The sequence below is a fragment of the Trachemys scripta genome, chromosome 5, assembly GCF_013100865.1.
Source record: "Trachemys scripta elegans isolate TJP31775 chromosome 5, CAS_Tse_1.0, whole genome shotgun sequence".
NCBI classification, from domain to species: Eukaryota; Metazoa; Chordata; order Testudines; family Emydidae; genus Trachemys; species Trachemys scripta.
The window spans coordinates 120,827,119-120,853,895 of NC_048302.1; the positions used below are offsets into that span (position 1 = coordinate 120,827,119).

The following is a 26,777-nucleotide window of genomic DNA, read 5'->3' on the forward strand; positions in this document are numbered from 1 at the left end:
GATACAGAATTCTGTGAAACCACGGGCCCCGGTGCTTTGGAGATCATGTTGTTAATGGGGCAGATTCTATCCATGGAACGCCGATTCTGGGCAAGGGAAACAAGCACAGACTGGTGGGACCGCATAGTGTTGCAGGTGTGGGACGATTCCCAGTGGCTGCGGAACTTTCGCATGCGTAAAGGCACTTTCATGGAACTTTGTGACTTGCTGTCCCCTGCCCTGAAACGCCAGAATACCAAGATGAGAGCAGCCCTCACAGTCGAGAAGCGCGTGGCGATAGCCCTGTGGAAGCTTGCAACGCCAGACAGCTACCGGTCAGTCGGGAATCAATTTGGAGTGGGCAAATCTACTGTGGGGGCTGCTGTGATGCAAGTAGCCAAAGCAATCACTCAAGTGCTGCTACGAAAGTTAGTGACTCTGGGAAATGTGCAGGCTATAGTGGATGGTTTTGCTGCAATGGGATTCCCTAACTGTGGTGGGGCGATAGACGGAACCCATATCCCTATCTTGGCACCGGAGCACTAAGCCACCGAGTACATAAACCGCAAGGGATACTTTTCAATGGTGCTGCAAGCACTTGTGGATCACAAGGGACGTTTCACCAACATCAACGCGGGCTGGGCGGGAAGGGTTCATGACGCTCGCGTCTTCAGGAACACTACTCTGTTTAAAGGGCTGCAGCAAGGGACTTACTTTCCAGACCAGAAAATAACCGTTGGGGATGTTGAAATGCCAATAGTTATTCTTGGGGACCCAGCCTACCCCTTAATGCCATGGCTTATGAAGCCGTACACAGGCAGCCTGGACAGGAGTCAGGAGCTGTTTAACTACAGGCTAAGCAAGTGCAGAATGGTTGTAGAATGTGCATTTGGCCGTTTAAAAGGTCGCTGGCGATCATTATTGACTCGCTCTGACCTCAGCCAAAGAAATCTCCCCATTGTTATTTCTGCTTGCTGTGTGCTCCACAATCTCTGTGAAAGTAAGGGGGAGACCTTTATGGCGGGGTGGGAGGCTGAGGCAAATCGCCTGGCTGCTGATTATGCGCAGCCAGACACCAGGGCGATTAGAAGAGCACACCAGGAAGCGCTGTGCATCAGAGAAGCTTTAAAAACCAGTTTCATGACTGGCCAGGCTACAGTGTGAAATATCTGTTTGTTTCTCCTTCATGAAAACCCGCCCCCTTTACTGACTGATTTTCTGTAAGGAACCCACCCTCCCCCTTCCCCCAGCTTTCTTTCAAACCAAATAAAGTCACTATCATTTAAAAATCATTTATTCTTTATTAATAGATTAGAAAAAGAGGGAGGGAACCCGGGTGGTATTTGGGAGGAGGATTGCTGGGAAGGAAAAAGCCACAAAGAAAAGGTTAAAAAAATGACAGCCTTTTGCTTGGGCTGTCTACTGGGGTGGAATGGGAAGGTGTACGGAGCCTCCCCCCCCGCGTTCTTACACGTCTGGGTGAGGAGGATACGGAACATGGGGACGGGGGAGGGTGGAACAGGGGCTGAAGCGGCAGTCTGTTTTCCAGCAGCCGTTCCTGAAGCTCCACCAGACGCCGGAGCATGTCTGTTTGCTCACGCAGCAGCCCCAGCATTGCATCCTGCCTCCTCTGGTCTTCCTGCCGCCACCTCTCATCTCGAGCGTCTCTCCTCTCCTCACGTTGGTCCCTCCTGTCCTCACGTTCACTGGCTTCTTTCCTATACTTGGAAACTGTTTCCTTCCACTCATTCAGATGAGCTCTGTCGGCTGGATTCCATAATTTCAGAAAACATCTCGTCTCGCGTTCTCTTCTTACGACGCCTTATCTGTGATAACCTTCGGGATGGAGGAGGGAGGCTTGAGGAATTTGCAGCTGCTGTAGGGAGGGGAAAAAAGAGAGAATTGTTTAAAAAGCTACATTTTGCAGAACAATGCTTATACTCTTTCACGGTGACCAACACTATTCACATTACATAGCACATGTGATTTCTGTGCAAGGTCGCATTTTGCCTCTTAATGCTGAGTGCCTGTGGCTTTGCTGCTAGAGATCACAGGTCTGGGCAACAGAATTCGGCTTGCAATGCGGCCATGGTAAGCCATTGTCTTACAGCTTCTGCGCCCTCCTTTCCCACATACCAAGCATAGCCTGTAGAGTGCTGCGGTTTTTCTGTTAACATTTAGCAGCAGCAGAAAACAAACTAACCACCCCCCCTTCTCGCCATGAATTCTCTGGGATGATCGCTGTACCCCTCCCCCCCACCACGTGGCTGGTATCAGGGAAGATCCCTGCAGGCACCAAACTAACCACCACCCCCCCCCGCCGCCGCCCCCCTCCCGCCATGAATTCTCTGGGATGATCACGGTACCCCTCCCTCCACCGCGTGGCTGGTAACAGGGAAGATCTCTGCTAGCCAAACGCGAAAAGCTCAGGGCCAATTTCCCATCTGCGCTTGGCTAACTGCAGGGAAGGATTTATTTTCCGCCACAGGCAAACAGCCCAGTAGGAACGGCCACCTCTGTCCCCTTAATTAAGTTCCCGTATTTCAACCAGGTTACCAGGAGTGATATCACTCTCCTGAGGATTACACAACAAGATAAAGAACGGATGTTGCTTGAATGCCAGCAAACACTGGGACTATACGCTGCCAGGCTTTGTCAGGCAATGATACCAGATTACTTGCTGCAAGCATGGCGTGGTCAAGTGTCCTACCATGGAGGAGGGAATAAGGATGCACTGCCCAGAAACCTTCTGGCAAGGCTTTCAGAGTACCTCCAGGAGAGCTTCATGGAGATGTCCCTGGAGGATTTCCGCTCCATCCCCAGACACGTTAACAGACTTTTCCAGTAGCTGAACTGACCGCGAATGCAAAGTCAGCAAAACCGTTTGCTTTTAAAACAAGTTTTATATTTTAAAAGGTAAACTCACCTGAGGTCCCTTCCATGGGGTCAAAGTCTTGGGTACTGGCTTGGGAGGCTTGGGAGGGTACTTCAGTCAGGGTGAGAAAAAGATCCTGGCTGTTGGGGAGAACGGAGTGCTGTGTGCTCTCTGCAAGCTCATCCTCATCCTCCTCCGCTCCCCCATCGGCAGAATCCTCAGGCGTCGCTGATGAGACTATCCCCGACCCAGAATCCACGATCAGAGGTGGGGTAGTGGTGGCAGCCCCCCCTAGAATTGCATGCAGCTCGGCGTAGAAGCGGCATGTCCGCGGCTCTGACCCGGAGCGACCGTTTGCCTCCTTTGTTTTTTGATAGGCTTGTCTGAGCTCCTTGACTTTCATGCGGCACTGCTCAGAGTCCCTATTGTGGCCTCTCTCCATCATGCCCTTGGAGATTTTTTCAAAAGTTTTTGCATTTCGTCTTTTAGAACGAAGTTCTGCAAGCACTGAATCCTCTCCCCATACAGCGATCAGATCCAGTACCTCCCTCTCGGTCCATGCTGGTGCTCTTTTTCGATTATCAGCCTGCATGGTTACCTGTGCTGATGAGCTATCTGTGGTCACCTGTGCTCTCCACGCTGGGCAAACAGGAAATGAAATTCAAATGTTCGCGGGGCTTTTCCTGTCTACCTGGCCAGTGCATCCGAGTTTAGATTGCTGTCCAGAGCGGTCACAATGATGCACTGTGGGATAGCTCCCGGAGGCCAATACCATCGAATTGCGGCCACACTATCCCTAATTCGAAATGTTAAAATTGATTTTGGCGCTACTCCGCTCATCGGGGTGGAGTACAGAAATCGATTTAAAGGGCCCTTTACATCGAAATAACTAGCGTCGTTGTGTGGACGGTTGCAGGGTTAATTCGAATTAAAGCTGATAAATCCGAATTAAAGTCGTAGTGTAGACCAGGCCTAAGAGTAAAGCTCATATGTTTGGCATGCAGAACTTCCTCCGGGGGCAGTCCAAGACTGTGGAATGAACTCCTCCAAGAATTAAGAACCATCACAGTCCTCACCACTTTCCATTCCAAGTACAAGGCACATTTCTTAGATCTTGCCTTCTTTAACATAAACACAGAGCAACAGGTATATTTATTTAAAAACCCATAATAATAAAATGAGAACCCCTATGAAAACAAGACATTCCACTGCAAATGCCTCTCCCTCTGGAGAGAGGATGAGAGAACAAACAACACATGGCATGTATAGTTATGTTGCTTAATGCACCATCGGAAACTGCTTGGACACAACAGTGATAAGCATGGTATAAAAACCTATAAAGAATAGAATAATGCTTCTTCTGCCAAACTTGAAGGGCTGATACATCCCTGTTACTATGGGTTAAATGTCTGATATTATTCTATGATTCTAAAACTTATGCTCTAACATTTAACTTACATGAAAACGGGTTATTTCTATTTTCATGGTAATGAGGCATTCTTTCCCCAAAGGTGCTGAAAATATGCTAATTAGTTTTTAGGTAAACACTTGATGATCAAACAGTCAGTGGAATTGAGCAACAGACCTTTCATTATATGGAAATCAATGTTTTTGTAAACACAGACACAGGAGAAGCAGCAGAAATCTAATGTTATGGAGTTCTGGTAGCTACTTCACAGTTAAGGTTGAAAATAGTTGCCCATTACAAGCTCCATATTCAATTCCTCCCCACTATCCCATCATGCCCCCAAAAAGCCAGTCCCTGGAAATGTTTTATGTCATACCTTATGCTAAGGTAGACTATTTCTGGAAGGCTTGGGAAAAAAATCAAAAAGGAGGTTTAAAGTGTTGGAGTTTGTCACAGGGGGGACCTTCTGGGATCCAGAGGGAGAGAGCCCAAATTATCATGGTTCTCCCAGTCCATAGTGTGACATTGCACTCCATATGTTCTATGAAAATATGATTATGAGTGTAAATATGATATAACTGGAATATGCTTTATGCAAAAGGTCTCTTGTAAGGTATCATTACAAAGCTTATAATCTACTGAGTGTGTTCATCCTATTTGTATGTATGTATCATTCTTGTATCTGATACTAGAAATATGAAGTATAACTCTGAAGTCCGATTGTAATTATGCAAAGTGTGGGCCATTAATAGTGGTTTGGAAGTTTGATGGCTCCCAACGACTAGGATATTGGTTGTAAATGGCTCTGTTTACTTGCAAACCTCCCTGGGTACGTGCCGGCTAGCCTTGGAAGAATGAAGAATGTGGTCTCACAGGACATGTGATCATGTCACTTGATGCTGAAATCCATCTTAAATCGGGTGCTTTTCCATTTAGAAGGAGGCGTGGGAATCGAGAGAGACAAAAGATTCCCACCTTGTGCCAAAGCTATAAAAGGCGGTGGAACAGAACAAAGGGGGCTGCCAGTCATGAGAAATCCCCTAGTTACCACCTGAGCTGGAACTAACAAGGACTGTACCAGGGGAAAGGATTGGACCCAGACTAGGAAGGAGTTTAGTCTGTGAAAGAAACTTATTGGAACATCTCTAAGGGTGAAATTTACCTGTATTCAGTTTCTTAATGTATTAGGCTTAGACTTGCATGTTTTGTTTTATTTTGCTTGGTAACTTACTTTGTTGTGTCTGTTATTACTTGAAACCACTTAAATCCTACTTTTTATACTTAATAAAATCACTTTTGTTTATTAACAAACCCAGAGTAAGTGATTAATACCTGGGGGAGCAAACAGCTGTGCATATTTCTCTATCAGTGTTATAGAGGGTGGACAATTCATAAGTTTACCCTGTATAAGCTTTATACAGAGTAAAATGGATTTATTTGGGTTTGGATCCCATTGGGAACTGGGGTTTGGATCCCATTGGGAACCAGGTGTCTGTGCTGGAGATAGGTAACCTGCTGAGTGGTTTTCAGTTAAAGCCTGCAGCTTTGGGGGCATGGTTCAGATCTGGGTCTGTGTTGCAGCAGGCTAGCGTGTCTGGTTCAACAAGATAGGGTTCTGGAGTTCCAAGCTGGCAGGGAAAATGGGCTCAGAGGTAATTTCAGCACATCAGGTGACAGTCCCAAGGGATTGGACCCATCACACATAGTTTTTCTAATAAAATGAGGTGACATCTGCCAGGAATGGGAAAGTGTAGACCCAGATGAATCCTTTCAGGAGCCCAAAATGAGAGTGTAGGGCACCCAATTTGCTGGAGTATATTTAGGGTATGTCTACACAGCACCTGGGAGCAAGCCGCCCACCCTGGGTAGACAAATGTACTAGCTCTGCTCAAGCTAGTGTACCACAAATATCAGTGTGGGTGTTGCGGCACAGGCAGTGGCATGGACTAGCCACCCAAGCTCAGACCCTGGGGGTCGGGTGAGTTGGTACTCTGGTGGCTAGCTTTCAACACCACCCATTCCACAATGTCCACAGTGCTATTTTTAGCATGTTAGCTCAAGCAGAACTAGTGTATGTCTGTCCACCCGAGATGTAAGGCACACTCCCAGCTGCCGTTTAGACATATCTATGGAGGCTGTTCTGCTTTTAGGTCTGCTGCTGTATGCTCAACATTCCTTAAAGGGGAACTTCAAATGTGTATACTGTTGTTGGTTTATTTTATGATATACACTTTGTTACAGTAGCAGCCCAAGGAACTGAAGGCTTGAAGGAAGGTGCTTTGCTTTTGTACTGGTTTCTAAAATAGAACATCAAACCTCTACTCCACAAGAGGTTCGGGGTTCCTCCCCTTTTTTTGGTATAAAAAAGGAGTTTTCTGTCCTTTTATGGATAAGATGTTGTGTCTCTGATCTGCTGGAGTCTCTAAATTATTTCCCTACCATAGACTTTTTAAAAGTTTCCCTAACTTTTTTGGGGACCCCATACAAAATACAGGCAGGAAAGAGTTAAGAACCCACCCTGCCTGCAGACAGCCAAAGTACCCATGTCCCAGATCAGCTGTATGGAGAGAGACAAGATAGCTCAGATAATATCTTTTATTAGACCAACTTCTGTTGGTGGAAGGCACAAGCTTTCAAGCTTCACAGAGCTTTTCTTCAGGTCTGGGGAAGGTAGCCAGTGTCTGACTTAAATGCAAATTGGGACATATTGTTAAGCATAAGGGGTTCACACATGCTGTAGGAGACCACTTAAAATGAAGTGTGCAATTAAGGGTTAGCAGGCTGCGGGCTGCATTACAAATTGTTGTAATGAGTCATAAAACCAGTGTCTCTGTGGAGTCCATGGTTTTTAGTGGCTAGCAGAGTTATGAAGTTCAGCTCCCAGGCTTGTCTTTTGAAGGTGTTGTGTAGGTTTCTTTTGCGGATTAGGACTGAAAGGTCAGATATAGAGTGATCGCTTTGTGAAAAGTGTTCACCCACAGGTAGGGTGACCAGATGTCCCGATTTCATACGGACAGTCCCGATATTTGGGGCTTTTTCTTATATAGGCGCCTATTACCCCAAACCCCCGTCCTGATTTTTCATTATTATCTGGTCACCCTACCCACAGGTGATATGGTGTTTTTGTCTTTTATCATTTTTCTGTGTGAGTTCATTTGAGAGCATAGTGGTAGTCTGGTTTCACACACATAGTTGTTGTTGGGGCATTTGATGCACTGGATGAGGTACACCATTTGTTGTGAGAGGCATGTGGAGGACCTATGAATCTTGAAAAGTGTGTGGTGAGGGGTATTGATCATCACAGCAGTGGAAGTATGTCTACAGGTTTTGCATCTGTTGTTCTGCCAGGGGCTGGTGGTGCTTTGAGTTGGTATGTCCTGGTGTGTACTTTGGTAGTTTGTTGCCTAAAACATGCCAATTTATGCACCCAAGGGTGTAGTTAAATGCCTGCATTTGAAAATTTGCTTTTTATTTGTGTTATTAAACTATCAAAAACAAATTTAATTAACAAAATTCAAGGAAACTTTCATGGAGGAGACTGTTCTATATTACAGTAAGAATGGAGCGTCTCTTTGGATTTGCTAGCAATTACAGTCTCAGTGACCTGGTGCAATCTGGGACTCTATATTCATAGAACCTTTTTCTGTCTTTTGCCATGTTATTCCACTTACTTATTTCAGCAGGGAAAATGAATGTATGAATTGTTAGCAGCAGTCATTTTAATCTGTAGCAGGGGGTCAACACTGACATTTAAGCACACTACATTGTCATGTTGACTGACACCGTGTGATGATGCAAGACACTTAAATGACCAAATTCTGGCTCCCTGCTAAAATAATTAAAGTAATACACACCTAACTGTAGCTGGGAAAATTACTGCCACTCATAACAGCAGTTTGCTCATCTGCAATAAACACTGTGAAACTGTATAATCAAAGTTCATTGTTGATGGATTTCCTCCTGCTGTTTGCATATCTAGTGAAGACTTGAGCAGTAGGAATTCAGCAGCTAGATCCTACTTACTACAAACACATACTGAAGAATATATATTTATATATCAAAAAACACTTCTCAGACAATATTTTGAAGAACCAAAACTTTGCCCCTTCTATGACCAATTGTTTAGCTTTTCTAACAGTCTTGGCACAGTCTTCAGTAAAGACAAAGCAAGCAGCTTAGCAGACACCCATACCATAAATCAAGAAATTCCTGCAAAGAAAATTTCCTGGTGGAACAACAAGGTTATTAATGTGTGTAAAATCCTTTTACATTGTAATATATCTGTGATCTTAAAGGATACACCAGCCTAGCCTTGTCAAATCTTGTCTAACATTTTTATGAGACTTAGCCTTCTTTTTGAATACAAGGAGACTTCTACTGCATGTAAAAAACAGATGAAATGTCTTTCTTTCCACAAACATGTGAACTGAAAGGTGATTCCAGGTGATTGTACACTAATAAGCACATTATAAGCAGCTGTCCAGCTTTGCTTTTGAAATCCCATTTACAGTTTACTTGTACTTGTTCTACCTAAACAAGGAGCTTGTTAAACTGTTAAAGATTAAAATACCCAGGCCAGAAGCTTGGTTCACAGTTATCATAAAGCAATTTTATGGTGCCCAGACAGGGTTAAAAGCAACAGAGGGTCCTGTGGCAACTCTGTTGCTTTTTACAGATTCAGACTAACACGGCTACCCCTCTGATACCAGACAGGGTTAAAAATTGCCACCTGAGAATGCTCCCGCACAGAGGGCGCCCCAGCTACGTGGAGCTGGCTTAGACATATGCATCCTGGAGATGAATGCCTGGCTGCGAGGATGGTGTCACCAGGAGGGCTTAGGCGTCCTTGATCACAGAATGCAGTTCCAGGAAGAAGGACTGCTAAGCAGAAGTGGGGTCCATCTATCAAGGAAGGGGAAGAGCATATTTGGACACAGACTGGCTAACCTAGTGAAGAGGGCTTTAAACTAGGTTTGAAGGGGGCAGGTGACCAAAGCCCACAGGTAAGTCAAAAACATGGAGACCTGGGAGAAGGGTTGGAATTTGGGGGAGCATGGGCTATTATAGCAGGGATAAGGGAGAGACAAGACAGAACTGGGGAGGGGCAATCAAATCAGTATCTTAGATGTCTGTATGCTAATGCAAGAAGTGTGGGGAATAAGCAGGAAGAACTCAAAATGCTAGTAAATAAACAGAACTATGATGTAGTTGGCATCACAGAGACCTGGTGGGATAATATGCATGACTGGAATATTGGTATAGAAGGGTACAGCTTGCTCAGGAAGGATAGGCAGGGAAAAAAGGGAGGAGGTGTTGTCTTATATATTACAAATGTATACACTTGGACTGAGGTTGAGATGGAAATAGGCAACATAGTTGTTGAAAGTCTCTGGTTAAGGATAAAAGGGATAAAAACAAGGGTGATGTCATGGTAGGGGTCTACTACAGACCACCTAATCAGGAAGCAGGGGTGGATGAGGCTTTTCTTAAACAACTAACAATCATCTAAAGCACAGGACTTAGTAGTGATGGGGGACTTCAACTACTCAGACATCTGTTGGGAAAATAACAAAGCAGGGCACAGATTATCCAACAAATTCTTGGAATGTATTGACAATTTTTTATTTCAGAAGGTGGAGAAAGCTACTAGGGGAGAGGCTGTTCTAGATTTGATTTTGACAAATAGGGAAGAATTGGTTGAGAATTTGAAAGTGGAAGTGATCATGAAATGGTGAGTTCATGATTCTAAGGAATGGAAGGAGGGAGAACAGCAAAATTAAGACAATAGATTTAAAGAAGGCAGACTTTAGCAAACTCTGGGAGTTGGTAGGTAAGATCCCATGGGAAGCAAATCTAAGGGGAAAAACAATGGAAGACATTTGGCAGTTTTTTAAAGAGACATTATTAAGGGCACAAGAGCAAACTATCCCACTGCTTAGGAAAGATAGGAAGTATGGCAAGAGACCACCTTGGCTTAACCAGGAGATCTTCAGTTATCTAAAAATCAAAAAACAGTCCTACAAAAAGTGGAAACTCAGTCAAATTACAAAGGATGAATATAAACGAATAACACAAGTATGTAGGGACAAAATTAGAAAGGCCAAGGCACAAAACGAGATCAAACTAGCTAGAGACATAAAGGGTAACAAGAAAACATTCTACAAATACATTAGAAGCAAGAGGAAGATCAAGGACAGGGTAGGCCCGTTACTCAATGAGGGGGGGGAAAACAATAACCGAATATGTGGAAATGGCAAAGGTGCTTAATGACGTCTTTGTTTTGGTTTTCACCAAAAAGGTTGGTGGTGATTGGATGTCTAACATAGTGAATGCCAGTTAAAATGAGGCAGGATCAGAGGCTAAAATAGGGAAAGAAAAAGTTAAAACTTATTAGACAAGGTAGATGTCTTTAAGTCACCAGGGCCTGATGAAATGCATCCTAGAATACTCAAGGAGCTGACTGAGGAGATATCTGAGCCATTAGCGATTATCTTTGAAAAGTCATGGAAGACAGGAGACATTCCATAAGACTGGAAAAGGGCAAATATAGTGCCCATCTATAAAAAGGGAAATAAGAACAACCTGGGGAATTACAGACCAGTCAGCTTAACTTCTGTACCTGGAAAGATAATGGAGCAAATAATTAAGCAATGAATTTGCAAACATCTAGAAGATAATAAGGTGATAAGTAACAGTTAGCATGGATTTGTCAAGAACAAATCTTGTCAAACAACCTGATAGCTTTCTTTGACAGGGTAACAAGCCTCGTGGATGGGGGGAAATGGTAGACTTTGTATATCTTGACTTTAGTAAAGCTTTTGATACTGTCTCACATGACTTTCTCATAAACTAGGGAAATGCAATCTAGATGGAGCTAATATAAGGTGGGTACATAACTGGTTGGAAAACTGTTCCCAGAGAGTAGTTTTCAGTGGTTCACAGTCATGCTGGAAGGGCATAACAAGTGGGGTCCTGCAGGGATCAGTTCTGGGTCCGGTACTGTTCAATATTGTCATCAATGATTTAGATAATGGCATAGAGAGTACACTTATAAAGTTTGCGGATGATACCAAACTGGGAGGGGTTGCAAGTGCTTTGGAGGATAGGATTATAATTCAAAATGATCTGGAGAAATGGTCTGAAGTAAATAGGATGAAATTCAATAAGGACAAATACAAAGTATTCCACTTAGGAAGAAACAATCAGTTGCACACATACAAAATGGGAAATGACTGCCTAGGAAGGAGTACTGTGGAAAGGGATTTGGGGGTCATAGTGGACTATAAGCTAAATATGAGTCAACAGTGTAACACTGCTGCAAAAAAAGCAAACATCATTCTGGAATGTATTAGCTGGAGTGTTGTAAGCAAGACACGAGAAGTAATTCTTCTGCTTTACTCTGCGCTGATTAGGCCTCAACTGGAGTATTGTGTCCAGTTCTGGGCGCCACATGTCAGGAAAGATGTGGACAAATTGGAGAAAGTCCAGAGAAAAGCAACAAAAATGATTAAAGGTCTAGAAAACATGACCTATGAAGGAAGATTGAAAAAATTCGGTTTGTTTGATCTGGAAAAGGGACGACAGAGGGTACATAACAGTTTTCAAGTACATAAAAGGTTGTTACAAGGAGGAGGGAGAAAAATTGTTGTTCTTGACCTCTGAGGATAGGACAAGAAGCAATGGGCTTAAATTGCAGCAAGGGCGGTTTAGGTTGGACATTAGGAAAAACTTCCTAACTGTCAGGGTGGTTAAGCACTGGAATAAATTACCTAGGGAGGTTGTGGAATCTCCATCATTGGAAAAAGCAACAGACCTTATCTTAACTTGCATCTGAAGAAGTGAGGTTCTTACCCACGAAAGCTTATGCTCCCAATACTTCTGTCAGTCTTAAAGGTGCCACAGGACCCTCTGTTGCTTTTTACAGATTCAGACTAACACGGCTACCCCTCTGATACTTTCCATCATTGGAGATTTTTAAGAGCAGGTTAGACAACCACCTGTCAGGGATGTTCTAGATAATATTTAGTCCTGCCATGAGTGCAGGAGACTGTACTGGATGATCTCTCGAGGTCCCTTCCAGTCCTATGATTCTATGATAAGGACTCTATACCAAGCCTTCTTCCAAACCCCTGCGATAGAGAATATGGAAAGTATACAGGACTACAACTGTTTTCTGCTTATCACTCACATAGAGGCTCTTGGGAAGGTGAGCCATAAGGCTGCTCTAACTTACACCTGGGTCGGCTCATGCCACAGCCCAAGAGTTTGGGGAGCGCACAAGTAGCTTAAAACCACTTTTGCCTTATCTCTCCCTCCTTGCCCTAAATGCAGGAATGGAATAAATGAGAATCAGGCCTCAGCTGTGCAACCTTGTACATGTGTTTTGCCTCTTCAGGGCTTGTCTGCATGGCAACCTGGTTTTGTATGATACCACCAAATGCAGTCAAACACTCAGAAGGGTATGGACTCTTGGCGTGCTCATTTGTATGCCAATAATTGGAATGTTCTTCCACTTCACATATCATTGCTGATTTCCAAACTGTGCCAACAATACCAGTGGTTAAAGGAACATAGAATGTGCACCTCGTTCATTTCTCAAGTGTTTGTAAGCATTCAAATAGTTGCCTTTGTAATGGATGCCATAGTTTCCAGTCTAGTAAAGCTAAAGGCTGATACCCTAATAATTTCTCAGGCTTCACTTTCTGTTTTGTTTGATATAATCAATTATATGCTGTCTTGATATGCTATTTTGTGGTGGTGCCTATCTGTTTGAAAATTATATTAAAAGTAACCTGCATGTTCAGGACCCAGTTAGACCGAGTGACACAAACGAAGAGCACATTTTTAAGCAAAGCTTAGTCATCACACCGTAGCTGATTAGTACTGGCTTTTAATATAAGGTGATTTGAGACTAAATGTGCTAAAAACATGTAATTTCATATTGTACACAGCAATATCTCATGAATGTCAGCTATCTGATTCATTATTCAATCCCCATAATTAATTAATTCTCTAGAAGCTATCCCTTTGGGTGGGATCCATACAACCTGAGCAATGAATCACACTGACTTGAGATAATGCAGAATTTAGGCTCTGTACAGCAGGATTAACATACAAAGTCAGCAGTTTGTTCAGATGAAATGCAAGCTGCAGGAAATTGCCAATTATCTGCAAAAAGGTTAGCAAGCAGACTGTAGTAACAGAAATGCCATCACAGACTTGCACACTATCTGATAATGCTGCTAAGTACATGCCTGGAGAACAATATTCTTGGGACACTTTACAGACACTTGTTGGTTGTGTATGTAGATTCTCCAGTCATAGCTCCCTGGCAAAGTCATGTCACATCTAGTTTTCTACATAACTATTTAAACTTTAAATATCTTTGAGGGTAAGATAAGGTCTCCTTCAAAGTAAAGTATCTTTTAATACTGTCATCATGAGCCTGAATAAAACCACTGCCTGCAAACAAGTGTTGTTTCATTTGGGTTCTGTCATCTTTGGCATGATAGTCTGTTCTAAATAACTTTGCAAACACAGCAGCTAGGAAAACTAATTGAACTTTAGCCTTACCCATGGTATTAGAACTATTTTGATCTAAAATAACACAAAAATTGCATTTTAAAGGACTCCTGCATCAACCGAAATGCAGAGGCTACTTATCTATCACAGTAAATGCCTCCGGGTTTGGTGGTAAGCAATCGATCTTCTGGGATCGATTTATCGCGTCTTGTCTAGACGCGATAAATCGATCCCGGAAGTGCTCGCCGTCGACGCCGGTACTCCAGCTCGGCGAGAGGAGTATGCGACATCGACGGGGGAGCCTGCCTGCTGCGTCTGGACCTGCGGTAAGTTCGAACTAAGGTACTTCGAATTCAGCTACGTTATTAACGTAGCTGAATTTGTGTACCTTAGTTCAAAGTGGGGGGTTAGTGTGGACCAGGCCTCCGAGTAGACAGCATGGAACAAAATTCTTGGTAGTATATGAGCTCTGGAAAGCAGTAACTCTGGGGGTTCCTTGCACGCTCCCTCAGAGCACTGAAAATTCAGAGCCAGGAATTTATAAGGGGCAATGGCCACAACTCTATTTCAGTCCAATTACTCTTAATCAGAATCCACTCTAGAAATACCAGACAATTGGGCAGTGCAGACTTATGCTGTCAATTGACTTGAACTACAGTTACTAAATAATAGCCTTTCTTTCTCCTTTGGGTATTGACAGCATAGAGTCCCACTCTTAGGAGATTAACTTGCAGTAATAAACCCAATCAGAGCTGGGACTACAGAGAATTAGTTAAAGAACAATTGTAGGGCGGTTCTTTGGAACTGAGCATGAGAATTGGAAGCTAAATCAATAAAATGAATTGAACTTCAAGTAGCAGCCTTCTGTACCTCAATGATAGAAACATTTCTAAGGCCTTGTCTACACTAAAGGGAAAAGTTGATCTAAGCTATGCAATTTGAGTTATGTGAATAGCGTAACTCAAATCAACATAGCTTAGATCTACTTACCGTGGGGTCCACATTACGCGATGTCAACGGGAGACATTCTCCCATCGACTCCCCTTACTCTTCTCGATCAGGTGGAATACAGGAGTCGACGGGAGAGCCATTGGCGGTTGATTCAGCAGGTCTTCACTAGACCCACTAAATCGACTGCTGATGCATCGATCGCCGCAGCGTTGATCCTCTGGTAAGTGTAGACAAGCCCTCAGATATGTGGAAGCAGCTGCTTTGGGCCTGATTGAATATAGAAATATATATATACACACACACATATAAAATGTTGGGGTCTAAATCAGCTGTTAATGCTCAAGAAAGAAATCTTGCAGTCATTGTGGATAGTTCTCAGAAAATATCCACTCAATGTGCAGCAGCAGGCAAAAAAGCTAACAATGTTGGGAGTCATTAGGAAAAGGATAGCTAAAAAGATTGAAATTATCATATTGCCTCTATATAAATCCATGGCACGCCCACATCTTGAATACTGTGTGAAGATGTGGTCATCTGATCTCAAAAAACATATATTGGAATTGGAAAAGGTACTAAAAAGGGCAACAAAAATGATTAGGGGTATGGAATGGCTTCCATATGAGGAGCGATTAATAAGACTGGGACTTTTCAACTTGGAAAAGAGAGGACTAATAGGGGGATATGATAGAGGTCTATAAAATCATGACTGGTGTGGAGAAAGTAAATAACGAAGTGTTATTTACTCCTCCTCATAACACAAGAACTAGGGGTCACCAAATGAAATTAATAGGAAGCAGGTTTAAAACAAACGTAAGAAAGTATTTCTTCACAGTGCACAGTCAACCTGTGAAACTCTTTGCCAGAAGCTGTTGTGAAGGCCAAGACTATAACAGGGTTCAAAAAAGAACTAGATAAATTAATGGAGGACAGGTTCATCAATGGCTATTAGCCAGGATGGGCAGGGATGGTGTCTCTGGTCTCTGTTTGCCAGAAGCTGGGAAACAAAACAATGTAAAACTCCAGAACCCACTCAGTCCTACTTCTTGTTCAGCCAATCACTAAGACAAACAACTTTGTTTACATTTACGGGAGATACTGTTGCCTGCGTCTTATTTACAATGTCACCTGAAAGTGAGAACAGGCATACGCATGGCACTTTTGTAGCCGCCGTTGCAAGGTATTTACGTGCCAGATATGCTAAATATTCATATGCCCCTTCATGCTTTGGCCACCATTCCAGAGGACATGCTTCCATGCCGATGATGCTCATTAAAAAAATAATGTGTTAATTAAATTTGTGACTGAACTCCTTGAGGGAGAATTGTATGTCTCTGTTCTGTTTGACCTGCACTCTGCCATATATTTCATGTTATAGCAGTCTCAGATGATGACCCAGCACATGTTCATTTTAAGAACACTTTCACAGCAAATTTGATAAAGTGCAAAGAAGGTACCAATGTGAGATTTCTAAGCATAGATACAGCACTCTACACAAGGTTTAAGAATCTGAAGTGCCTTCCAAAGTCTCAGAGGGACGAGGTGTGGAGAATGCTTTCAGATGTTTTAAGAGCAACACTCCGGTGCAGAAACTACAGAACCCGAACCACCAAAAAAGAAAATCAACCTTCTGCTGGTGGCATCTGACTCAGATGATGAAAATGAACATGCATCAGTCTGCTCTGCTTTAGATTGTTATTGAGCAGAACCCGTCATCAGGATGGACGCATGTCTTCTGGAATGGTGGTTGAAGCATGAAGGGACATATGAATCTTGAGCGCATCTGGCACATAAATATCTTGCAACGCTGGCTACAACATTGCTATGCGAACGCCTGTTCTCACTTTCAGGTGACGTAAACAAGAAACAGGCAGCATTATCTCCTGCAAATTCTAACCAAACTTGTTTGTCTGAGCGATTGGCTGAAGTAAGACTGAGTGGACTTACAGGTTCTAAAGTTTTACATTGTTTTATTTTTGAATGGTTATTTTTTGTACATAGTTGAACATGTGTAAGTTCAACTTTCATTATAAAGAGATTGCACTACAGTACTTATATTAGGTGAATTGAAATATATGATTTCTTTTGTTTTTTACCGTGCAAATATTTGTAATAAAAATATAAAGTGAGCTCTGTACACTTTGTATCCTGTGTTGTAATTGAAATCAATATATTTAAAAATGTAGAAAATATCCAAAAAAGTAAATAAATAGTATTCTATTATTATTTAACAGTGCAATTAATGACACAATTAATCGCAATTCATTTTATTTAATCACTTGACAGCCCTAATTAATATACATCATATAAATCTATTCAATTTGAATTTAAAGTTGTAAAGTATCCTTAGCATATTGGTACAGGCTCTTTGTTGTGAATAGAGTCTGAGCATCAAATATTCAGACCCACAATCATGTATCTGGAACAGAAGCTTTACCTCCACAACACTCACTTTCTAGTTAATCAGAAACAATTCCATATCATTAGAATCATCCTAGATAGCCAACTACAGTGGTTTCTCATTTCCACCTAACCAATACACTAACCTCACAATATCCTTCCCTTAAATCTCATTCTCTATATGGAGAGGCAAGACTATGTATCTTAGGGCTTGTATCTATACTTACCGGGGGATCGACGAGTGGCGATCGATGCATTGGCGGTCGATTTAGCGGGTCTAGTGAAGACTCGCTAAATTGACTGCAAATCGCTCTCCCGTCGACTCTTGTACTCCACCGGATCAAGAAGAGTAGGCGGAGTCGACAGGAGAGCATCTCCCGTCGATATTGTGTAGTGTAGACCCCATGGTAAGTAGAGCTAAGCTACATTGATTTGAGTTACGCTATTCATGTAAGTCAAATTGCATAGCTTAGATAGAATTTCCTCTGCAGTGTAGACAAGGCCTTAGTTAAAGACATGTTAGGGAACTATATCTTTTCATAATTCACCTCAGTCACTAATAGCATGGGGATAGATCAAGTAGAAATATCTTAAAGATTGTCTAAATTGTATTTATTTTTATTCACTATTGTATACTGCCCACTGCTCTGGTAGGTGCTTCATACATGCAGAAGGCAGGTTCCTGCCCCAGAGAGCTTAAAGTCTAAACTAAAAGAGTTTACAAATAAAGGAAAGCAATACAAGACATGACATGTGCATGTGCATGTGTGCACCCACATATACACATGGGTGTCTTATTTCTTCTTTTTATTGTATCCTGACCTCCTGGCTAGTTGCTATTATTTTATTGCTGATTAACTTTAATCTTTTCCTTTTGGGTTTTGTTTGGTATGTTAGTTCTTCTTATATTTAATTTGTGTACCAGCTTGTCATGTGTCAGTGGCTCAGAGTCTTAAGATATAAGAACATAAGTATGGCCATACTGATTCAGACCAAAGGTCCATGTAGCCCAATATCCTGTCTTCCAACAGTGGCCAATGCCAGGTGTTTCAGAGGGAATGAACAGAACAGGTCATCGTCAAGTGTTTTGTTTTTGAGTGCAGTTATGTAACAAAAAACTACATTTGTAAGTTACGCTTTCACAATAAAGAAATTGCACTACAGTGCTTGTAGGAGGTGAATTGAAAAATACTATTTCTTTTGTTGATCATTTTTACAGTGCAAATATTTGTAATAAAAATAATAATATAAAGTGAGCACTGTGCACTTTGTATTCTATGTTATAATAGAAATCAATATATTTGAAAATGTAGAAAAACATCCAAAATATTCAATAAATTTATATTGTTTAAGTGTGATTAATAGCAATTACTTTTTTTAATCACAGTTAATTTTTTGAGTTAATCTCATGACTTAATTGCAATTAATCGAGAGCCCTAATTTGAACAGCAAGATTGAAATCTTGCCCATATTGAAGTCAATGGCAGAACTCCTATTAAATGGAATCAGGATTTCACCCCAAATCTTTCATTCCTGCAAATAACAAGATATTAGCAACGATGTAATATTCTAAACATCTCTATGGTATTTTAAACTAACTTTAATGCAGCTGCTCTTCCAAGTGCTGCTCTGAACAGGGAAATCTGCTCCAGTTTGTCTAGAAGAAGTTGTTCCTTGGCTTGTTTTTCATGTATTATCTGGTCTCTCTTCTCTTCTTCTGCCTTCTTCTGCGCTTCTTTCAGTAAAGCTAGGCGTTCACGCAGTTCCATTATTGACATTTCACCACTGAAGCCATAGCCAGCAGTCTACAGAAATTCAAAATCATGTTTCAGCTCAGATTGACATCGCTGGGAGTTTTGATTTCAATTAAGCAGGATTTGGCCTTAACTTATTTACAAGCTACTTTCTATGGCATAGAAATCATTTTCAGAGATGTATCATAGTACATGAGGCTAAGATGTGGCAATACTACTTCTCACAGAAGAAATCTCATCTAGGAAACAAACTGAACTAACCACAAATATAAAAGGCCAGTTTTATCTGGCCAGAAATGATTCTAGATAACACAACATCCAGTTTTAATAGGAAGTTTAAAAGCTAACAGCATCATTTTAAATTTGGAAAACTGTGAAGTCTGTAAAACCAGAAGGGAATATACATTCAAATTTAAATACTGAGAGCATTTGTACGCTAGTATCTGTTTTTCCACTTGTGTGGAAGAGTAATCTAACTGCAGATTATGGGCCAGATCCTGTGACATATTGAGCACCCGCATTTAACTGCTGAGGTTACTAGGAGTTAACTGTTCTGCACCTGGCAAGATCAGACCCTTAATGTCCAAGGCCAAAATTTTTAAATCTGAGTGCCTAAAGTTAGGCACTGAATTCTGGATTTAGGAGCCTAAAGAGAAGCAGCCAGAGTTTCAGGGGTGCTGAGAAACCACAACCCTAATTGAAGTAAATGGGAGCTGCAGGTGGTCAGGACCTTTAGAAACTTCTAAACAAAAGTTTAGGGGTTTGATGTTTTTAGCCCACTACCAAGCCATCTATGAGCAGTAAAACTATCTGCTGTGCAGGAATAGGACCCTTCACATATTTACAGGATCACCCCAGCTATTGTACCTCAAAGACTTCTGAAACACAAACATCAAAATTATGTGATCATCACACTGAGCTTCTAAGCAATCTCTCTTCCAAAAGGACATTGCTGGGTCTCGACACCATGTGCACCAGTACCTCCACCCTGTACCAATGCAATGCATATGGGTGGGTCTGTATATAGACACAAACACTGGGCTTCTGAGTCCTTTCCTTTCCAAAACTGCACCAGTTTCACACCAAAAAGCTACTATTTTTGTCTATCCTGATGCATTTTAATTTTCACATTTCAAGATGCATATCCTTGAACTATACCCTCATCTACTGTTTGACCCAGTCACTACATTGTTGCAGAGCTATAACACATGAAGTGAAAGGGAAATGCTTTAGTACAGGATGGAGATTCTGGTGGTGGTGTGTGAACTTAGTAGGGAGATTGAGCAATGTCCTTTTTTGGAAGAGGATTTGCTTAGAAGCCCAATGTGGTGATTGAGTTTTAGAAACCTTTGAGGGGTGGTCCTGGAAATATATGAAGGGACTCCTTTTCCTGCACAGTAGATAACACTGCTGTTCATGTAACTGGAGTGCCACCAAGTGGATAGCTGAGTACATTAAAGATTATGAAAGTAAGTGAAAAGCAACAGAGAGTCCTGTGGCACCTTTAAGACTAACAGATGTATTGGAGCATAAGCTTTCGTGAGTGAATACCCACTTCGTCAGACGCACCCATGAAAGCTTATGCTCCAATACATTTGTTAGTCTTAAAGGTGCCACAGGACTCTCTGTTGCTTTTTACAGATCCAGACTAACACGCTACCCCGCTGATACTTGAAAGTAAGTGAGAATTTCATCGACTCAAATTCTATTTCATCTAATTTGAAAGTGTATTTTTACAAAAGAGAAATGCAGGACAAGCAAGTAAAATGTACTAACTCAAATCGGAGTCACATCTTAAGCACTACTAGGAAATTATAATGTAAACCTGAGAGTTCTCATTCCTTTATCTGGTTGTAATTTGAATGGCCAGCTCACTTTTAGCAAACTTACACTTAGCAAGGGCTTCCCTTTGGCTTGATTTGGAATGAGTATTTCAAGTATGACTTCAAATGTGTTGTGTTCACCTGCTATTTGAATCTCCTCTCAGGAATGAGTTAGATAGGAAACCATATTTAAAACTAAATACTGCCCTTGGATACAAATGGGATCAATGGGAGCTGTATGTGAGGAGCTGACTGAAAAATTTTGCCCACTGTCAATGGCAATGAAATGAACTGGGCCTATAAATGAGAAAGTACTGAAATTCCCATCCCTTTCATTTTAATGAACTAGACAATGAGCACTGCTCCACAGCAGAATGTGTGATTGAGAAAGCTCTGTAATTCCAAGCCCTGACTACATTAAAGAACTGCTCAGACTAGTTCAATCATAAAAGTGCAAGCTGCAATGTGACCATACAAGAGAGCCTGTTCAGGGTCCACAAAGTGCACTGCGTGTATTCACAGCACTCCCTGTGAGTACTGCCGAACTTGTGGATTGTTGACTCTTTCCCACATCCCCATGACATAGGTTTATAATCTCTGAGACATAATGTCTATTTGTAGTTGTTCACATTTTTGGTTTGCTCCATTGTCTGCTTTAAATAGCTTCATCCCATCTGAAGGTCTGTATATGCATTGTGAAGAGCAGGGTCTATGCTCTAGGTGGATACCGTCTTTGGCTGATAGTGTTCCAAGGGAGAAGGAAGTTGACTTTATTCTGTTTTTCTTTGGTTATTCATTTTTTTCTCAGATAAATTGGGTTTCTCTATTGTTTTTTCTGTTCTTATTTTGTTAGGTTTATACTTGCTTTTTAGCTGATCCCAGTTTCATTCTCTTGTGTTTCCCTTTAAGGTCCCAAGAGACACTACCCACCCAGTTCTCCCTTCTTCTCCCCACTACTAATGCAGTGTCCCTGACAGGGAATTAATAGCTTCTTTGGGAAGCAGGAGGTAGGGAAATGGAATGGGGAGAAGGGACATAAGTGGATTTTGGAGAAGTATGGCGAGGTAAGATGGTGCATTTGTTTGGGGATCTGAGGAGACGGTGAGGGGTAGCCATGCTACTAATAACTCAGGTCGGTTTTCTCCTTTTAAATCTCAGGAATTTGGGAGATACTGCTAAGGCAGCATATGGACTGCTGCACCAGCCATGCCCCCTCCATGGAAAGAAGAACACCCTCTCCATGGAAAGAAGAATAGCATCTCTCTGTTGGTTTCTGCTAACTAACCATTAGAAATTTTTTTCTTTTTGTTTTTCACCTGAATTCCCTTGAAAGAAAGGAAAAACTAAAAGAGAGCAGTTCTGATTGTTTAAAAGTGCTAGTCAACTTTTATTTTGCTTTATCTTTTTTGTGTTGTTATGCTGCTCTGGGTATATGGGGAAGGGGCAAGGGAGGAAGATAAGGTCCTGGGCAGAGTTGAGACCAGTCAAGTTTTGCATCAGGTGCTTTTGGGCCTGTATGCAGCCAGTAGGTGGCTGGCTTGAGAGGTGGCAGAGCCAATTGCTAATGTTGTCACTGAAGGGTGGGTGAGAGCATTGTGGGATTGTGCTGGGAGGACTAATTACATCAATGCAATAGCCATGCTTGTATTTCTTGTCCAGAGACACAGTATAGGAGGCATAGCTTTACTCAGCGTCAGTGTAGTCACTGCAGTAGTATGAACACCTCTACATCATTCCAAGCTCTATGTGTAGACATGAGAGCCCCAAGTGTTGACAAAATTGTTGTCATGAAGGTAGATAAAATCTAGGGGCTCTACTTGGCAATGTCTTAAGAGACACGTTATAGGATGAAATCCTAGCCCCACTGGACTTAATGGCAAAACTCCCACTGACTTCAATCGGGTTAGAATTTCATCTGTGCTCGTGATGTTTTCTCTTATAAAGTTTTCATTTTATAAACTTTGGGGAAATTCAGGTTCAGATTTAATTTTTCAATCCAAGCTGAATGTCTTGGGCTCATTTCTAATTGCATGTATCCAACATGCAATATTTTTGTATACAGTATAATTCATGTCTGTGTGAAATGTAAACATGCTTCTAAAGCAGTTATTTCTTCCTTATGAACCTACCTGGGTTAAGTCAACAAACTTGTTCCTAAAGAATGGCAGAGATTCTATAGCTCTTATCTGTTGAATCAATTCATATCTTTTCCTAAGCTTCTCCTCCTCTTCTTCCAGAGCTCGACGAAGAAGTTCTCGGCTCTCTTCAGACACTTCCTGAACTGAGAGAAAACAAATAGCCCATGTTAGCTGCACGTCTGATGCTGCAATACATCTTAGGGTGACCAGATCACAGGGATGAAATATCGGGACGTGGGGAGGGGCGGAGGAGCAAAAAAAAAAATGGCGGCGGAGCAACAACAACAAAAAAAAAGCAGTTTCGCAGGGGCGGGGGGCATTAGCAGGCCCCAGCCGCGCCGCGCAAACGTGCTGCCCACCCCAGGGCAAAAGCTGGCCCCGATGCAGAAGGGGCTGGGGATAAAGAGGGCATGGGGGGGGACGACACCGATAAGAAGCACTGTGAAGCAAAGTCCGAGGCTGGCCGTGGGGCAGCGGCAGTGCATGTGAGCCGGGGACCCCGGGGGCAGCGCGGCGCGGGCGTGCAAGGGGCCAGGGCTGGCACAGCCGAGCCACAGCAGCGGCCGGTCTCCTAAGGGGCTCCCCGGGGCTCCAGGCTGGGCAACGGGCAGGAGCCAGGGCTTTTCCCAGCCCCGCAGAGCCTCCCGCCCCCCCAGCCCGCCGTGGGCACATGCGGCGCGTCCCACCGCCGGCAGGGAGCCCCACGCCTCTCCTGCTCGGCTGCGCTCCAGCGACTCCTTCCTGGCGGGGCGAGCCGCTGGAGCGCAGCCGAGCAAGAGAGGCGCGGGGCTCCCTGGCAGCGGCGGGGAAGTTTATGGGGACCCCGGCTGGCCCCTCGCCCCTGTCCGCCGGCCTCCCTGCCTGGGACAAGTCTCGCCTCTGCAGCCTCTCTTCGCCGCGTGTCTCCGGCAGCCCACGCTGCCCACCCGGGCCAGAGCCAGCCCCGACTGCTGTCTGCACGCAGCCCGGGCCATGCCCAGCTAGCCCCCGGCAGCCGCGGCAACTTTCCCTTCCCCTCCCACGCTCCTGGTAGTTGCCCAACCCTCCTCCCAACCTCCTCCCTCCATGGAGAGATCCAATGGGGGAAGGAGGGGGCGGAGTCGGGGTGGGGGGGGCGTGAGCGCCGGAGCGGAGGGCAAAATTGCTTTTTTGTCCAGTGTCCCGACCGAACATCGGTCGGGACGCGGGACAAAGAAGGAAAAATCGGGACTGTCCCGATAAAATCGGGACGTCTGGTCACCCTAATACATCTGGAGATGAATTCTTGTACATGTGTGAATAATGACGCTAATACTGACCTGAATATACTTCAGGTTGTTACCCTTCCCCAGTAGGAAGGATGATTAGAGAGACTAATAATTACTTTCCATCTCTAATATCTGTGATTCTATGAGTCTTACAGACATAGAACTGAAATAAAAAGCAGTTTATACTTACAGTTGACACAATTAGTATGTAGTAATTTATTTTCTAGTTTAGACTCAAGAGACCAAAAAATAGGAAAATGCGTAGTTTCATTTACTTAAACTACAGACTCTGTATAGCATCAGATATTCATAGATTTCCAAGCTGTATGTACTCTGGAAAGCTATGGATTCTGGCTCACTACCAGGCTCACCTATCTAGGATAAAGACTGGCTTACTCAGTCTAATCCAGGAACCTCTTGGTGCCAACTGGCAGAGGGCGCATAGAGTTTTACGGGGATCCCCTGGGTCAGATGTATGCACATTAAGTTTACCAAAGGGTGATATGTTAAGTCTACCAAGAGCCAAATAATTATTGCAAAATGTATGTACAGAGAATGTTTAAGAAATTATGTACTTAAGGTATGTGAGTTAAGGCAGGTCACCAGAAGGTGATAAATATGCTGCTATCAGGTAGGAGGGAAGAGATGCTGCTCTCTCTCTCTGGCTGGTCATGTGTGTATTGTCACTTTCATAATGGAGGCCTATCTACAGTCTGAGCCCAATGCTAATGAATAGATTGTGAAAGTGACAAGAAAGAGGCACACAGGAGAGTGTCCTGTTTATAAGTAAAGACAAAGATAACTGGGGGTACAGGGGGACACCCTTGGATCTTTCCACCGAGGAGGCAAGCTGACAGCATGATTGTCTCATGAAGGGAAGACCGCAGCCAAGTCTGGCTGTAATACGCTGGAAGGATTTTGGGTGAGCTTTGATCTATAAGACATGACAGTAACTAGTTAAGTAAATGTAGGTTCTAAAATGTGTTTTTATTTTATATGCAACCATTTGTTTCCAATATTTATACTTGCTATCACTTGAATCTTTATACTTTGTTAAACAAACTTTAACTATAAACTTCCCTTAGTGCTGAGTGTTAAGCAGAGCAGTAATGTGAGGTGTGTGTGGTAAGCTGGGGCATGGTGTTCCTTTGGGAGCAGTGAATCTGTGAATACTGTGAGTGTCCAATGGAACAGAGGCTGGACACTCCAGGGGGACTCTCAGAGGGCTTACAGTTGGAGTGTGCCTATTGCTAACCTGCAGAAGGACAGCAGGGCCTGTGGAGGCTGAGAGGGGAATGCTTGCGTTGCCCTTGGCCAGTGGAGTTGAGGAGCTGACTCATGGCAGGCGAGACAAGGCTTCCTCACATGAATGGCAGATGGTAGCGAGGTACCTCACAGCCCTGGGGACCCTCGGGAGGCATCACACTCAGAAGCTAAAAACAAGAATCTTCTGCACTCTATACCTCTCAAGGCTAGAGACTGCCTATTCCTCCACTAGGTGTTAGTGCAGTCCTATAATGGAGTAAGTACCATGCATATCTTTGGATGGAGGAAGAGACCAGCTTCATGACCAGCATTAAGTCATCTGGGCTAAAATATAAACTAGAACATCCCCTTGGAGAATTGTGGAGAGCCAGCAACATCCGCTCTCTCCACTCCAATCACTGCTCTGCTTTTTCACCCCCAATGATTTATTTTGGTGTAGAGAAGGAACTCTCTCTTATCTCAGTGGCTGCTTTCTTCCTCTCCTCAGCTTGGAAGAGGCCAATAATGAATGATGTCTCCTTTAAAATTTTCTGTTGGCCCAATAAGTCTTCTCTTTAGGACACTGGAGATTCAGTATGAGTCACATGAATCTGATCGCCATATACCGGGTATGGCAATCAGAACAGGCAGTCACATGTACCACTTCTGGCAGGAGTGCAGACTGGTAGCTTCAGAATGCCTGATTCTGCATCTTCCCCTTTAGCACAGGGAATAATTTCTCTGGGCGAGTAGCTTAGGTGCTTTTTTCAGCTAGAGTGGGCCAAAGATTCACTTATTACATTGGGTCTACTTGTTTATGGGAACATATATTCTGGATTTCCCCCCTCTTTTTGTTCAACAAAAATTTAGATGAGTTGCCCACTAAAATTAAGATAAAATGACTCTTGGAAATTTGCCATCATCTCCTAGGGGTTTGGCAACACAAATACCTATTTGCCGTTTGTACTTCTGGAGCTTCATTCGTGCTTGCTTCACATTTTTATGTCCTTCCACTACCTGCTCCACCAACTCTCTCATTTCCTTCTCTTCCTCAAGATGTTTCTCTGCATACTGGCGCATCAATTCTGCTGTCTAAACCCCAAAGAAATAACAGGCCAGTAAAGAAACTGATAAAAACAACTCTGCTCTCTTTGCTGCAAGCCTTAAAAAAGGGTAAGGACAACTGGATTAGCAGGTCTGCAGCCTCTACAAAAGTAATAAGTGTGTAAGGAGGGAGACAGGAGGGAAACCCCAGTTCAAGGATTCTGATTCTGCCTCATTCTCCGATAGCAGTTCTGCAGGGTTTGTTGTAACTAGGGTTACCATACGTCCGGATTTTCCCGGACATGTCCGGCTTTTTGGGCTCCAAATCCCCATCCGGGGAGAAAGCCCAAAAAGCCGAACATGTCCGAGAAAATCGGGACATGCCGGGCCAGCC

The 26,777-nt window shown here is 43.1% G+C and overlaps 1 protein-coding gene and 1 long non-coding RNA gene across 2 annotated transcripts in view; one reads left to right on the forward strand and one right to left on the reverse strand.

Annotated features, from left to right (window-relative positions):
* CFAP99 (cilia and flagella associated protein 99) overlaps positions 1 to 26,777 on the reverse strand; it is a 96,098-nt gene that overhangs the window by 12,778 nt on the left and 56,543 nt on the right. Inside the window, exons 12-14 of the mRNA XM_034772812.1 lie at positions 26,290 to 26,431; positions 22,839 to 22,990; positions 18,732 to 18,937 (exon numbers count right to left, since the gene is read on the reverse strand). Coding sequence (XP_034628703.1) covers positions 18,732 to 18,937; positions 22,839 to 22,990; positions 26,290 to 26,431 — 500 coding nt within the window. The remainder of the gene's footprint in view (positions 1 to 18,731; positions 18,938 to 22,838; positions 22,991 to 26,289; positions 26,432 to 26,777) is intronic.
* On the forward strand, positions 21,534 to 23,039 carry LOC117878547. The gene is made up of 3 exons (XR_004646004.1): positions 21,534 to 21,773; positions 21,868 to 21,974; positions 22,947 to 23,039. It is a non-coding gene; the product is annotated as an uncharacterized LOC117878547 (long non-coding RNA).